The 15,246-nt window shown below is 41.2% G+C and overlaps 1 protein-coding gene across 1 annotated transcript in view; it reads left to right on the top strand.

Annotated features, from left to right (window-relative positions):
• DNAH9 (dynein axonemal heavy chain 9) overlaps positions 1 to 15,246 on the top strand; it is a 377,510-nt gene that overhangs the window by 92,330 nt on the left and 269,934 nt on the right. Inside the window, exons 18-19 of the mRNA XM_053569797.1 lie at positions 3,606 to 3,828; positions 4,541 to 4,707. Coding sequence (XP_053425772.1) covers positions 3,606 to 3,828; positions 4,541 to 4,707 — 390 coding nt within the window. The remainder of the gene's footprint in view (positions 1 to 3,605; positions 3,829 to 4,540; positions 4,708 to 15,246) is intronic.

Here is a 15,246-nt window from a genome sequence, read left to right as displayed (position 1 = left end):
CAAAGACAGACTTCTGATGTGTCAACTTAAAAATGGTTTGTTTCTTCGTGTCATGTGTTAAAGGTGACATAAAAGCCTACAGAAAATTATTAGCTCCTTTCTCCTGGAATTTCCTGTTAACATAGCACAGTATGATAAATTTCGTGTTGCTAGAATGCCTCTTAGAAGTTTTCCCTGTGCTTCTCTTCACAAAGTAATGCCATCACAGGATGTAATTCTCATGTTACCCATACCAATAAATTTTGTTATTTCTCTGAATCCATGATTCAGAACAGAGGTTTATACGCTATCCCAAATTTTGAGCATGTTTGGAGAACCTCTAGAAATTCCATTCTCACTTCTCTAAGACAATGCTGTGTTTATACGTAAAGAGCAAGCTGAGTTGTGAAAAGGGAGAGTGATCTACTGAGACTGTGAGAACTGATCTAGGCCTGCAGAGGCTGAGTCCTTAAATTCACTTTTCTACATAAACTGACACATCATGCTTCAAAGGAAGAAGCTGTTTTTCTTTGTCTTGAAGTGATGTCCAAGAAACTGCCCAGAAGCCACTTTCTACTGCTATATGGGACAGAAACACTGGAGTCAGGCACTAAGCAAGAACTCTTATCTTTTGAACGTATTAAGGATTGCAATTTTTGTATTATGTGTATGAATTTCATTATCTGAAATCTTTCCAGGTTTTGTTTCACCATTTCTGCTGACTGCCACTGAGGGTGACTTTTTTCTGGTGTATGTGTGAATTTTTTAAATCATAAAATCATATTCCTTAGAATTTTACCCATGGGGCGTCCTTGAGGACTGGATTCTAATAGGATTCCCACTAGGGAAAGGGTTTGTGTTTATTTCTGCCAGTCTTCTATGGATTCTACCAACCATGGACCACTTGGACTTTACACAGATCCACCAAGGTCAAGTCAGCCCAGTTATCAGGCTGTCCCTTTCTGCGCTGCATGTTTATTTTTGCTTACTTTTATGGTCCCAGTTCCAGGCGCAGCCTCCTCACTTTGTGTGGTTCCCGGAGTTAAGCAACACATCCTTTACATCCCATAAAACAAAATAGAAGCTGGGAGTCTCCAAGGTTCAGTAGAAACTATGATGTGGAAACCAACTTGCCTCCTGGGGTTCTTGCTTTCACTACGTTTTCAGCCTCCAGAGATTTCTTAATTTCATGCCACTTCGGTGATGTATTTTTAAATAATTTTGAAATATTTTCTTAAGTATTTCAGTTGTTTTATCAAATGGGTTATTCATATTACCATGTAAACCATAGAGCTATAAATAGTCCACCATTCTATAAACAGAAGTCCACCATTCTCTTTCTTTCCATGCGGCCTTTTACTCTACCACCCCACAGAGACGGTTCTCGTCAGACTTGGCAGTGATTTTCATATAGTCGAATCCTGTGGTAGTTATCGGTCTCCATTTTACTTTTTCCTCTCAGCAGTGTTGAGCAAAGCTAAAATCTTCCCCTCTTCCCAAAGGGTTTTGTCTTGTGCCTTTCAGGATTCTTCATTTTTCTTGTTTTCCTTCTATCTCACTGGCGATGCCTTCTTGATTTCTTTAGATGGATTCATCTCCTCTTCTAGCCATCAAAAATTCTAGAATCCCAAAGACCTCCATCCTAGAGTTTCTTATAACTGTGTGCTTCTAACTACCAAATTTGTCATTTAAGTCCCATCTCTCAGGAACTCTCGGCTGAGATTCAGCTGCCTCACAGATAAATCCCTTAGGTGTCTACTGTCTGGGAGGCATCACAAACCTAAACTGTTTAAGACCGAGTCTTCCTTTCCCTACAAAATAAATAAATAACCTCTTTTAAATAACATCACCACTCACCCTCTCACCAGGAGTCACTAATGATTTCACTCATTTCTTCACACTTCTCACCCAGTTCATCAATGGGTTCTTCATCTCAACCTGCAAAATGGCCTTGACTCTGACCACTCATCATGTCCACCACTCAAGTCAAAGCCACCATCTCTGCCACGTGGACCACAGATAATAGTCCTTAATTGCCTTCCTCACTTGCATTCCTATGGTCTCCCCACCACCGGTGCCACCATCACTGGCACCACCACCTCCAGCCCCAGAGCTTTTTGACAATCTAAGTCTGATTGTGTGTTCTGTTACTCAAAATCTCACTCTTAGAATGAAATCTGGACTTCTCACAATGGCCAATGAGGCCCTACTCTCTCTGGCCCCTTGCTTGTCCTCCAGCCTCTTCTCCCAACATGTTTCTTCCTTCCCCTTCTAATTTTTCCCTCTTCCTCGCACAAACCAAACTTTATCCCACCCTGGTGCCTTTGTGCCTCTTCTCCTGTCACTACTTTTCTGCTCACTATCACCTTCACAGAAAGGTGACCCCACCATTGAAAGCAATCCTAGAGTCTCTAATCCCGTGTCCTGATTCAGTTTTTTGTTAGCCCTCATTACTACGTGAAACTATATCATTCATTTCATTGACTTGTCTTCTGTTTATTTTTTCCACTATCATATAAGCTTCCCCAGGGCAGAGTCTTGGCTTATCTTGTCATTCTAGCCTCAGAACCCGGAAGCATGGTAGGGCTCATAAGATGCCCCTGAAAATGTGTTGAATAAAAGAATGAAGCTCATGTAACTTTCCCAAAAACAGTGAAGCAGAAATAACATTTTCCGTCTTATAGGTGAGGAAACTGAGGCTCAGAAATGTTAAAAGATTGGCCCATGGACACATACCTAATAAGTGCACAAAATCAAATTTAAATGTATCTGACTTTACAGGGCATAGCATCTTTTTAACTTTTTTAAATTTTTGTTTTCTGTTTTAACTTTCACTTTGAAATAATTTCAGACTTAACAGAAAATGCTGCAAAAACAGCACAAACAGTTTGTTCCTTTTAACCCTTCACCCAGCTTTCCCCAGTGGTGGCATCTTATATAGCCATAGCACAACTATCAAAGCTCAGAAGTTAATGTCAATGGAGAACTTGTAACTACACACCTCATCCAAATATCACCAGTTTTCCCACTACTGTTCTCTTTCTGGTCCAGCCCCCACCCAGGATTACAGGTTACTTTTAGATGCCACCTCTGTACCAGACAGAGCTTAGTCTTTGCCTTTCATAACCATGATGCTTGTGCAGAAAGACGGCATTCTTTTTTTTTTTTTGAGACAGAGTCTCACTTGGTCACCTTTGGTAGAGTGCCATGGTGTCTTAGCTCACAGCAACCTCAAATTCTAGGGTTCAAGCAATCCTCTTACCTCAACCTCCCAAGTAGCTGGGATTACAAGCACCAGCCACAGTGCCCAGCTAATTTTGAGAGCTGGGGTCTCACTCTTGCTCAGGCCTGTCTTGAACTCCTGAGCTCAGGCAATCCACCTGCCTCAGCCTCCCAAGTGCTGGGATTACAGATGTGAGCCACCGTGTCCGGCAAAGACGACATCCTTAACATCAGGGCCTAGTTAGTGCAGAGTGCTTCCACAATAATGATTATTATTGTAGGGAAATAAATATTTCTTATGAGTTCTTTCCACAATAATGGCTATTATCGTGGGGAAAATGAATAAATATCCCTTCTGAGGAGTGGGAGGAGAATGACCCCTCTGTTCCCATTCTGTTCATTAGCTTGGCCGACCTGGAAGGGTTTATAAAAAACAGTGAGAGCGGCTTGCTCAAGAAAGTCAAAAAAGGAGATTTCCAGGGATTGGTTGAGATGATGGGACACCTCATGGCAGTTAAGGAACGTCAGAGCAGCACTGATGAGATGTTTGAACCCTTAAAGCAAACTATTGAGTTGCTGAAGACCTATGAACAGGAACTGCCGGAAACAGTGTTCAAGCAGCTGGAGGTCAGTGCGCTTGTCTATTCCTTAAGAAAGAAATAGGGAAAACGTTTTAGGAGCTCAGAATGGGATGGGAAGGGGTGCAGCAAACAGAAAAGAGGACTGCACGTGGAATGCCTAGCACATTCTGGAAGCTCGGTAAAAATGGGAGCATGTAATGCTGGCGATAAATGAGAAAATAAATACGGGTGAAGAATTGTTTTCCCCAGAATTACAGATGAGCCAATTTTCTGATTCAGAGAAGAAAAGCCAGATTTGACAGATGTTAAGATGGTATAAGAAGAAACATGGGGCATAAAGGAAAGTAACACCTCTGAAAGATGCAGCAAAGTCACTATAGAAATAGAGGAAACAGCAGAAACTGAACATTGTAGAAACATCTCCCCTTTAAACGAAAGCTCTAGAAACTTCTTGTGTCTCTGAGTTTACAAAGGGATTGGATGTGGTGAACGTGCCAGGATTTTACTGCACCTTTAGCGTTCTGAGTTGTCCTGGAGTTAGAGGAGTTAGAGGGGTAGAGGGAGAGGGCGAGACTGCTCGTGCCGCATCTGCCATCAGTGGGGGTGGAAACTGGAACTGAGGCCTGAGGCAGGAAAGAGTGGGTAGAGGGCAGGTTGTAGGGAGCGGGCAGGTGACACCACCACCTTAGTGCCACCTTGTAGCATAAGACTGTGTTAAAGGCAGGGGCACCTTGACCACATCAAGATGTCTTTTGCAGGAGCTTCCTGAGAAATGGAACAACATCAAAAAGATGGCCGTGACTGTGAAGCAACACGTGGCCCCACTGCAGGCAAATGAAGTGACCCTCCTCCGCCAGAGGTGCTCGGCCTTCAACGCTCAACAGCAGCAATTCCGGGAGCGGTTCTGCAAAGAAGCCCCCTTCAGGTAGGGAACCAGCCTGGCCAGTGCTGCTTCACGCAAACATTGCGACCCTTTGTGTCATGGGTGATTTTGCCATGGACTGGTGTATTCTTCCAGCAGCCCAAAACGAGTTAACAATCGCCCCTCCCATTGAAGCTCTTTGGTACAGGGTGCTAACGTGGTGAAGTCCTAGAGTGGCCTGAATGACATCACAGAAGATTGTGGAAACACTTTGCCATTAAAAAGTCTAGGCGTCTCTTGTGTCTACAAGTTTACAGAGGGATTGTATGTGATAAAATGACTAGGATTACACTAAGCCTTTGGCATTCTAAATTCTTACATATACCTTCTGGCTTTTTTAAAGCAGCTGATAAAATTTTAAAATAATTTTGGAAGGCATTTGAGTAGCCTCAAGGAAGGAGTTAGGTGAGGGTTTACTTCAGGGGGATTTCTCTCTGCCTGATAACGTTCAGACATCCTCATGCTTGTTTTTGTAACAAAGCAACTTTAAGCCAGAAAACACCATTCACATGTGCCCCTTTGCACGCACCTTTGGGTTCCTTTCTCAGAAGTTTCTGCCTGCCGTGGAGAAGTCTGCCAGGGGTCTGCTTCTGGCCCACCCGTCAGTATCAAGCTCCCACCAGGAGGACACTGGCTCTGAATGGCCCCAGGTCTGCTGATGTGGCAGTCAAATTGGGCAACCCCCACCCCCACTCCAGACCTGTGATTTCTTTTCTGTTTTCCTGGGCTGAGTTCCTTTCTGGGTCTCTATAGTTTTAGGTAGATAGACTTGGAAACCCTGAAACTGGAAAATGCCTATGTAAGAACTGAGAAATCTTTTCATTTTTAAAGCCTATTTCCCTACAGAAATATTAAAGCAAAAAACCACCCCACCCCACCCCCCAAAAAATACACGACTTTATTGGAAGAAAATATCACACAATAACCAGGTATGTGGATCCTACATGCAGGCTGCCTGGGGACTTATTTCAGGTCTGTGACTTCCTGCCCATGCTCCAGCAGGTTACGTAACACCTTGGAGGTTCAGGTTTCTCATCTGTATGACACAGGTAATAATAGTACCCACCACATAGGGTTGTGGTTGGGATTAAGGAGATAATTTTGAAATTGATTAGCCTCATGCTGGCACTGCAGTGACAAATAATCCTGGTTCGCCCAGACTGTTCTGGTTTTGGAATTGAAAGTGTCTATTCTAGGCTAACTAGGATGCTTGCTCTCCTAACCTGACATACATATTTTTATCACTCACTCATCAAACATTCCTTAAGCATCAGCCATCTTCTAAGCATTATACTTTGGGCTAGAGAGAACAAGATGAGTACGTGAAGAGGCCGGGAAGGACAGGCATATTAACTAGAAATAAGACATAAATATATACCATCTCTGACTCTGAAATGGTGTGCCACCATTTTGGCTACACATCAGAATCACCCAGGGAACTTATAAACCCCTGCGGTCCTCATTGTCATGCAGACTAACTAAATTAGACCCTTTGAGGGTGAGACTTGTATGTCAGTAGATTGTAAAGCTTCCCGGGGGTTCTACTATGCATCTAAGGTCAAAAACAGTTACCCTAAAGGGAAGTAACTGCTTTCCTTTTAAGCAGTCATGCCAGAGCTTGAGACTCCAAATGGGTCCATGTCCCTGTAGGACCATAGCCTCAGGAGCCAAGCTCTGGTTCCAAAGCATTATTTGTTGCTTGAAACATTTGTGGAACTCCTTCAGGGACTATTCTTTCAAAGTCTGAGGTTTATTATTCCTTTGACTTTCCAATTGGGTATGCAATTGAATTTTTGAAATTGAAATTTTTGAACACCAGCCGCACACAGCCAAGGTTGGCAAGGGAGAGAGGTTCTCCAAGAAGATGATAGTACTTAATGGTAACCACACCAAAGTCCATGAAAATAATGACATTAATAGTCTCTTTAAAAAAATTTCCAAAAACAAAAATTCAAAGATGTCTGCAGAAATATCCTTCAAAGACACACAAAGTCCTTTTAAGAGGAGTTACAGCTTCCTTGCATCTGGGCACTGTGAGTCTGGGGAGATAGGACTCCAGACATCTCTGGCTCGTGGGATCTGCCTATCATCACCCCTGAGAGGATACAGGGAGTCAGTGAGAGACTTCTGGACCCCAAAAGGAGGACTAAAACAGTGGAAAAATGGCAAGTGGTCGCATGTGTTCAATCGGTCTAAACGCACCCACAACTGTAAGTTCAGTAGCAGAGAGACTGCAAACCGGAAAGGCCTTACCTGTAAAATGTTTTGGTGTCTTTGGACTTGGCACTAAGTTGAACTGCCTTGGGGAGAGCTTGAGCAGGAGTGCGGAGAACTTTGGCCATTGTCTAGGGCCCCAGTCTGAGCCACTGAGCCACACGGAGCTAATAGTGTTTGGCTGTGGGTCACAGGGAGCCATTGTGAGCGATCTGCCCCAGCAAGCTCCGCCCTCAGGGTCGCAGAGCTAGAATCAGGTGGGAGCTGGTAACCCAGGAGCCGAGTAGCCTAAGGGTGGGGTCTGAGCTGCCTTGCAGCCCTAACCCTCAGGGGCAGAGTGAGACCGTTTATGCACACTGGGTAAGTGGATAACCACTTAAGCAGTGATTCCAGCGACAAGCACTTTCCTGGGAAAGCTTCTGCTCAGCAAGTTTACAAGTTCAAAGTGCCTTTTAAGTGGGCTGAAGAGAGATTTAGGGTGTCTACCTGCTGGAGTTTCAGAAATCAGCAGCCTCCAGTCATATCAGAACTGTGATTAACATCTCATACCCCAGAAGACCACGTGTTGCCCAGACAATATTCAACAACATATACATACTGCTTTGTTTTTGGTTGTGTTTTATTTTTTTCTTTTTTGGTTTCATTGCTTTTTTATTTTGATGTTGTTGATGTTGTTTTGTTTTTTAATTTCAACCTTTTCCATACAGATCCTTTTTCTTTCTCAATTTTTCTAGTTTAATTATAATTTCCCATTGCTGCCTTTTTCAATAACTAGAACTTCATTTTTGCTAGTGTTTCTACCACTATTATTTGGTTTTTCACCGAATTTTATCCCATAAAGTTTTCTGTTTGCTTGTTTTGGTTTGATTTATAGCATTTTTGTCTTTCCTCTCTACTTGGTGGAGGTGGGGTACTGGGTCTGATCAGGTTAGCAAAGAGCTGCTGACCTCCAGGGAACCACCCAAATGGGAACCCCCAGAAGGTGGGGTTTTTTTAAGGTTGTGTCAAAGTACCCTACTATACACCATATTGCTCTGTCTCCCTCTTTATGTGCCTCTCTTCTTTTTGTCAATATTCCTTTTACCCACCCCCTCTCCTTTCTCTATTTCTTTTTTCATTTCATTCGGTCCTCCTTTCTTTCATCCCTCTCTTGCTCTTCAACCTTCTCACCCTTCTGGTCCTGTACCAAAAGAACTCATCGAACCCTTAGTCCACAGGCACGAGAACTTAAAGAGCAAGAGGAAGTGAAAGGAAAATTAGGGCATGGAAACAGATAAAAGAAATCACTCATGAGGAAGAATCAGCAGAAAACTCCAGGCAACATGAAGAACCAGTCCAGAACAACCCCGCCAAGGGACCATGAGGTAGCTACTGCAGAGGATTCCACCGATAAAGAAATGTCAGGAATGACAGAAAGGGAATTTAGAATACACATGTTGAAAACAATGAAAGAAATGATGGAAACAATGAAGGAAACTGCTAATAAAGTGGGAAATAACCAAAAGGAAATCCAGAAACAGAATCAAATAAGAGATGAATGATATGAAGAATATAAAAAGGATATAGCAGAGCTAAAGGAACTGAAACAGTCAATTAGGGAACTTAAAGATGCAATGGAAAGTATCAGCAACAGGTTAGACCATGCAGAAGAAAGAATTTCAGAGGTAGAAGACAAAGTTCTTGAGATAACTCAGATAGTAAAAGAGGCAGAAAGGAAGAGAGAGAAAGCAGAAAGTTCACTGTCAGAATTATGTGACTTTATGAAGCGTTCCAACATACAAGTTATAGGAATCCCAGAAGGGGAAGAAGAATGCCCCAGAGGAATGGAAGCCATACTAGAGAATATTATAAAAGAAAATTTCCCAAATATCACCAAAGATTCTGACACACTGCTTTCAGAGGGATATTGGACCCCAGGTCACCTCAACTCTAACCGAACTTCTCCAAGACACATTGTGATGAACCTGTCCAAAGTCAAGACAAAAGAAAAGATTCTGCAAGCTGCCAGGAGTAAGCGCCAGTTGACCTACAGGGGCAAATCCATCAGAGTGACAGCAGACTTCTCTAATGAAACTTTCCAAGCAAGAAGACAATGGTCATCTACCTTTAATCTACTTAAACAGAACAATTTCCAGCCCAGAATTCTGTACCCTGCTAAGCTAAGCTTCAAAATTGACAGACAAATCAAATCATTTACGGATATACAAACATTGAGGAAATTCGCCACAACAAGACCAGCTCTACAGGAAATACTTCAACCTGTTCTACACACTGACCATCACAATGGATTAGCAGCAAAGTAAGAACTCAGAAATTAAAGGACAGAACCTAACCTCCACACTGATGCAAAAGATAAAACTAAGCAATGGACTCTCACAAAATAAGATGAATAGAATACTACCACACTTATCAATTATCTCAATAAATGTTAATGGCTTGAATTCCCCACTGAAGAGACATAGATTGGTTGACTGGATTAAAAAACACAAGCCATCCAATTGCTGTCTGCAAGAAACACACCTGGCTTCAAAAGACAAATTATGCTCTGAGTCAAGGGTTGGAAGACAATTTTTCAGGCAAATGGAACTCAGAAGAAAAGAGGAGTTGCAATCTTATTTTCAGATACATGTGGATTTAAAGCAACTAAAGTCAAAAAAGACAAAGATGGTCACTTCATATTGGTCAAGGGAAAAATACAACAAGAAGACGTTTCAATTCAGTCTGAGTAATATGATATCTGATAATACCATCATAACAGGGGACTTTAACACTCCTCTTACAGAGCTGGACAGATCCTCTAAACAGAAATTAAACAAAGATGTAAGAGATTTAAATGAGACCCTAGAACAACTGTGCTTCATAGACGCATATAGAACACTCCATCCCAAAGATAAAGAATATACATTCTTCTCATCACCCCATGGAACATTCTCCAAAATTGATCATATCCTGGGACACAAAACAAATATCAACAGAATCAAAAGAATTCAAATTTTACCTTGTATCTTCTCAGACCATAAGGCACTAAAGGTGGAACTCAACTCTAACAAAAATGCTCTACCCCACCCAAAGGCATGGAAATTAAACAATCTTCTGTTGAATAACAGATGGGTGCAGGAAGAAATAAAACAGGAAATCATTAACTTCCTTGAGCATAACAACAACGAAGACACAAGCTACCAAAACCTTTGGGATACTGCAAAAGCAGTTTTGAGAGGAAAATTCATCGCTTTAGATGCCTACATTCGAAAAACAGAAAGAGAGCACATCAACAATCTCATAAGAGATCTTATGGAATTGGAAAAAGAAGAACAATCTAAGAGTAAACACAGTAGAAGAAAAGAAATATCCAAAATCAAATAAGAGATCAATGAAATTGAAAACAAAAGAATCATTCAGAAAATTAATGAAACAAGCAGTTGTTTTTTTAAAAAAATAAATAAAATAGATAAACCATTGGCCAGACTAACGAGGAATAGAAAAGTAAAATCTGTAGTAACCTCAATCAGAAATGATAAAGGGGAAAGAACAACTGATCCCACAGAGATACAAGAGATCATCTCTGAATACTACCAGAAACTCTATGCCCAGAAATTTGACAATGTGAAGGAAATGGATAAATATTTGGAATCACACCCTCTCCCTAGACTCAGCCAGGAAGAAATAGAGCTCCTGAACAGACCAATTTCAAGCACTGAGATCAAAGAAACAATAAAAAATCTTCCAACCAAAAAATGCCCTGGTCCAGATGGCTTCACTCCAGAATTCTATCAAACCTTCAAGGAAGAGCTTATTCCTGTACTGCAGAAATTATTCCAAAAAATTGAGGAAGAAGGAATCTTCCCCAACACATTCTATGAAGCAAACATCACCCTGATACCAAAACCAGGAAAAGACCCAAACAAAAAGGAGAATTTCAGACCAATCTCACTCATGAATATAGATGCAAAAATTCTCAACAAAATCCTAGCCAATAGATTACAGCTTATCATCAAAAAAGTCATTCATCATGATCAAGTAGGCTTCATCCCAGGGATGCAAGGCTGGTTTAACATACTCAAGTCCATAAACGTTATCCACCATATTAATAGAGGCAAAACTAAAGATCACATGATCCTCTCAATAGATGCAGAAAAAGCATTTGATAAAATCCAGCATCCTTTTCTAATTAGAACACTGAAGAATATAGGCAGAGGTGGCACATTTCTAAAACTGATTGAAGCTATCTATGACAAACCCACAGCCAATATTTTACTGAATGCAGTAAAACTGAAAGCTTTTCCTCTTAGAACTGGAACCAGACAAGGTTGTCCTCTGTCAGCTTTACTATTCAACATAGTGCTGGAAGTTCTAGCCAATACAATTAGGCAAGACAAAGAAATAAAGGGAATCCAAATGGGAGCAGAGGAGGTCAAACTCTCCCTCTTTGCTGACGACATGATCTTATACTTAGAGAACCCCAAAGACTCAACCACAAGACTCCTAGAAGTCATCAAAAAATACAGTAATGTTTCAGGATATAAAATCAATGTCCACAAGTCAGTAGCCTGTTATTATACACCAATAACAGTCAAGATGAGAAGCTAATTAAGGACACAACTCCCTTCACCATAGTTTCAAAGAAAATGAAATACCTAGGAATATACCTAATGAAGGAGGTGAAGGACCTCTATAAAGAAAACTATGAAATCCTCAGAAAGGAAATAGCAGAGGATATTAACAAATGGAAGAACATACCATGCTCATGGATGGGAAGAATCAACATTGTTAAAATGTCTATACTTCCCAAAGCAATCTACCTATTCAATGCCATTCCTATCAAAATACAACATCGTACTTTCAAGATTTGGAAAAAACGATTCTGTGTTTTGTATGGAACCATAAAAAAAACCATATAGCTAAGGCAGTTCTTAGTAATAAAAATAAAGCTGGGGGCATCAGCATACCAGATTTTAGTCTGTACTACAAAGCCATAATGGTCAAGGCAGCATGGTACTGGCACAAAAACAGAGACATAGATACTTGGAATCGAATTGAAAACCAAGAAATGAAACTAACATCTTACAACCACCTAATCTTCGATAAACCAGAGAAGAACATACCTTGGGGGAAAGACTCCCTATTCAATAAATGGTGTTGGGAGAACTGGATGTCTACATGTAAAAGACTGAAACTGGACCCACACCTTTCCCCACTCACAAAAATTGATTCAAGATGGATAAAGGACTTAAATTTAAGGCATGAAACAATAAAAATCCTCCAAGAAAGCATAGGAAAAACACTGGAATATAATTGGCCTGGGGAAAGACTTCATGAAGAAGACTGCCATGGCAATTGCAACAACAAAAATAAACAAATGGGACTTCATTAAACTGAAAAGCTTCTGTACAGCTAAGGAGACAATAACCAAAGCAAAGAGACAACCTACACAATGGGAAAGGATATTTGCATATTTTGAATCAGACAAAAGCTTGATAACTAGGATCTATAGAGAACTCAAATTAATCCACATGAAAAAAGCCAACAATCCCATATATCAATGGGCAAGAGACATGAATAGAACCTTCTCTAAAGATGACAGACGAATGACTAACAAACACATGAAAAAATGTTCATCATCTCTATATATTAGAGAAATGCAAATCAAAACAACCCTGAGATATCATCTAACCCCAGTGAGAATGGCCCACATCTCAAAATCTCAAAACTGCAGATGCTGGCGTGGATGTGGAGAGATGGGAACACTTTTACACTGCTGGTGGGACTGCAAACTAGTACAACCTTTCTGGAAGGAAGTATGGAGAAACCTCAAAGCACTCAAGCTAGGCCTCCCTCTTTGATCCTGCAATCCCATTACTGGGCATCTACCCAGAAGGAAAAAAATCCTTTTATCATAAGGACACTTGTACTAGACTGTTTATTGCAGCTCAATTTACAATCCCTGAAATGTGGGAACAGCCTAAATGCCCACCAACCCAGGAATGGATTAACAAGCTGTGGTATATGTATACCATGGAATACTATTCAGCTATTAAAAAAAATGGAGACTTTACATCCTTCGTATTAACCTGGATGGAAGTGGAAGACATTATTCTTAGTAAAGCATCACAAGAATGGAGAAGCTTGACTCCTATGTACTCAATTTTGATATGAGGACAATTAATGACAATTAAGGTTATGGGGGGGGATGCAGAAAGAGGGAGGGAGGGAGGGGGGTTGGGCCTTGGTGTGTGTCACACTTCATGGGGGCAAGACATGATTGCAAGAGGGACTTTACCTAACAATTGCAATCAGTGTAACCTGGCTTATTGTAACCCTCAATGAATCCCCAACAATAAAGAAAAAAAAAAAAAGAAATATCCTTCAAAGGAGACTTCTGAGACTGCTGGAAAGGGAAACTGCATGGTGTGCTGCTGTGTTCCCGTTAGAAATCTGGTATCTCCCAGAGTAAGATGGTGTGTAGATAGGTCAGCTGGGAGGGATTTTTTAAATTTTATTTTTATTTGATAGCCGGGTTCATTTTTCTTTCTCAGCATTTGTATCTGCTGGCTGTGAAGATATTGTTACCATTAGCTGGGTTTTCCAAATTCACATGTGTTAATTTGACATGCAGATGAATCTTTGGAAGAGAACGCTTTGAAAAGAACTGCTCACAGCCATGTGGGAAAACAAACGTTACTGCAATTTTGATGTATTTCTCTTCTTGTCAAAAAAAACTTCAGGAATCTAACAGAACTGTGGATTTATTGCTAAAGGGAGTCTTACTGGGCGTCAACTCATGTGTTTTGTTTTGCTTCTTAGGGTGGTTTGCAGGAAAGTTTAAAATTTTTAGGTACTATATGTGGCAAATGAGCTTTATTCTGGCTTCTTCCATTTTTAGATCAATTTATGATTTTATAAATTACAGACCTTTGTGTATTTCTCTGTGGATGGAAACTTCTGTTTCTGGTTGGATTATATGGGTTAAACTTAGCTTCTAATGTTCTTGTCTTTGCAGAGACAAAAGAAAATGAGCCTCTCATTAGGCCCTTGCTGGTTTTTCTTCATGTCCAAGTCAAATTTTCCTTCCTCCTTTAGTTCTTAACTCTAAGCTATCTTCAGCATATTTCTAGCTGAGCTCTCACACGTCACAGGAACTGGCTAAATCATCATACTCAGATTCAAGGACTTCATGCAACTCTTAAAATTGGTGACTAATTCTTTCCCTTGTATGAAGGGAAACCTCCACACTGTGGCCAAGTTTTGTGATTTGGTCTTCCTGACCTTCAGCAACATCCCTTTCACCTTCAGAGATGGTGCCATGTTATACGACCTTCCTACTCACATGGAGACCGAGGCAATCCAGGGGTTGCTTAACCAAAACAATCTATCCATGTGAGCTCCAGCTCAATGGAGACCATTAGATTCTATGAATGTCTGGGAGAGCCTTCTCAAAGACACCCACCTACTGGGTGCTGTCCTATGTGACAGCTGGAGGAAAGAAGGCTTTCCACATAGCCCAATGCAGCAGACATGAGGAAAGAAGGACTTCATTCTGCCTGCACGGTGCCTCTTGTCTCTTCAATGGCTGGAAAGAAGAGAAGCATCAGTCATTCACCTTCCCAGGGATGTATCCATATCCTAAGACATGCCATTTCTTCCAGTTAATCCAACTCCTTCGTGTGATTTAAGCATTTACAGAGTAGATGAAATTGTGGTCTCAATGGTGGAGTTAACAAAAAGTGATGTAAGTGCTAGGATTTCAAGGTGACACACCTTTCCTGACCTCAAGAACTTAGAGACCCCGGGACAATTCCAGAAATGTACACTGAGTATCCCCTTGAACTTCCACTGGGTGGTTCACACCCCTCTAGATCACAATTCTGATGATTAAGACCCATTTGGGGGTAAGAGAGGAGTGGAAAGCAAGGGTACTCTGGACAGAGGAAATAGCACATACCAAGACACAAAATGACGCAGAGGTAAAAGCAGCTGGAGAACTGCATGTGTGTGCACTTGCCGTGAGCCCATTCCATTTCCTTCCTCTCAGTCCCTTTCCCACAGCTGCTTGAAGGGCAGAGAGCTCCCTGCCTATGTAGACAGAGGGCCCTCTTCAAGTCTGAGAACTCCTGTCTCGTGTCCTGTTCTGAAATACCCAGGAATGAGAAGAGCAGGAGAGGCATGCAAGTGATATTCAGTCTTATTCCCCTAAGATGTAAGTCTCCAAGCACAGCACCTGAGCCAAACATGATGGAGATGGAACAAGTGGGAATCAAACATAACGAGCATCAAAGATAATCTGACGCTAATGTAATGGTATGCATAACTGTTATTGTGTTGCATGGTAAT

The sequence above is a fragment of the Nycticebus coucang genome, chromosome 18, assembly GCF_027406575.1.
Source record: "Nycticebus coucang isolate mNycCou1 chromosome 18, mNycCou1.pri, whole genome shotgun sequence".
In the NCBI taxonomy this organism is placed as follows: domain Eukaryota; kingdom Metazoa; phylum Chordata; class Mammalia; order Primates; family Lorisidae; genus Nycticebus; species Nycticebus coucang.
Note: the sequence above shows the minus strand (reverse complement) of the source record. Positions and strands in the feature narration are given on the sequence as shown.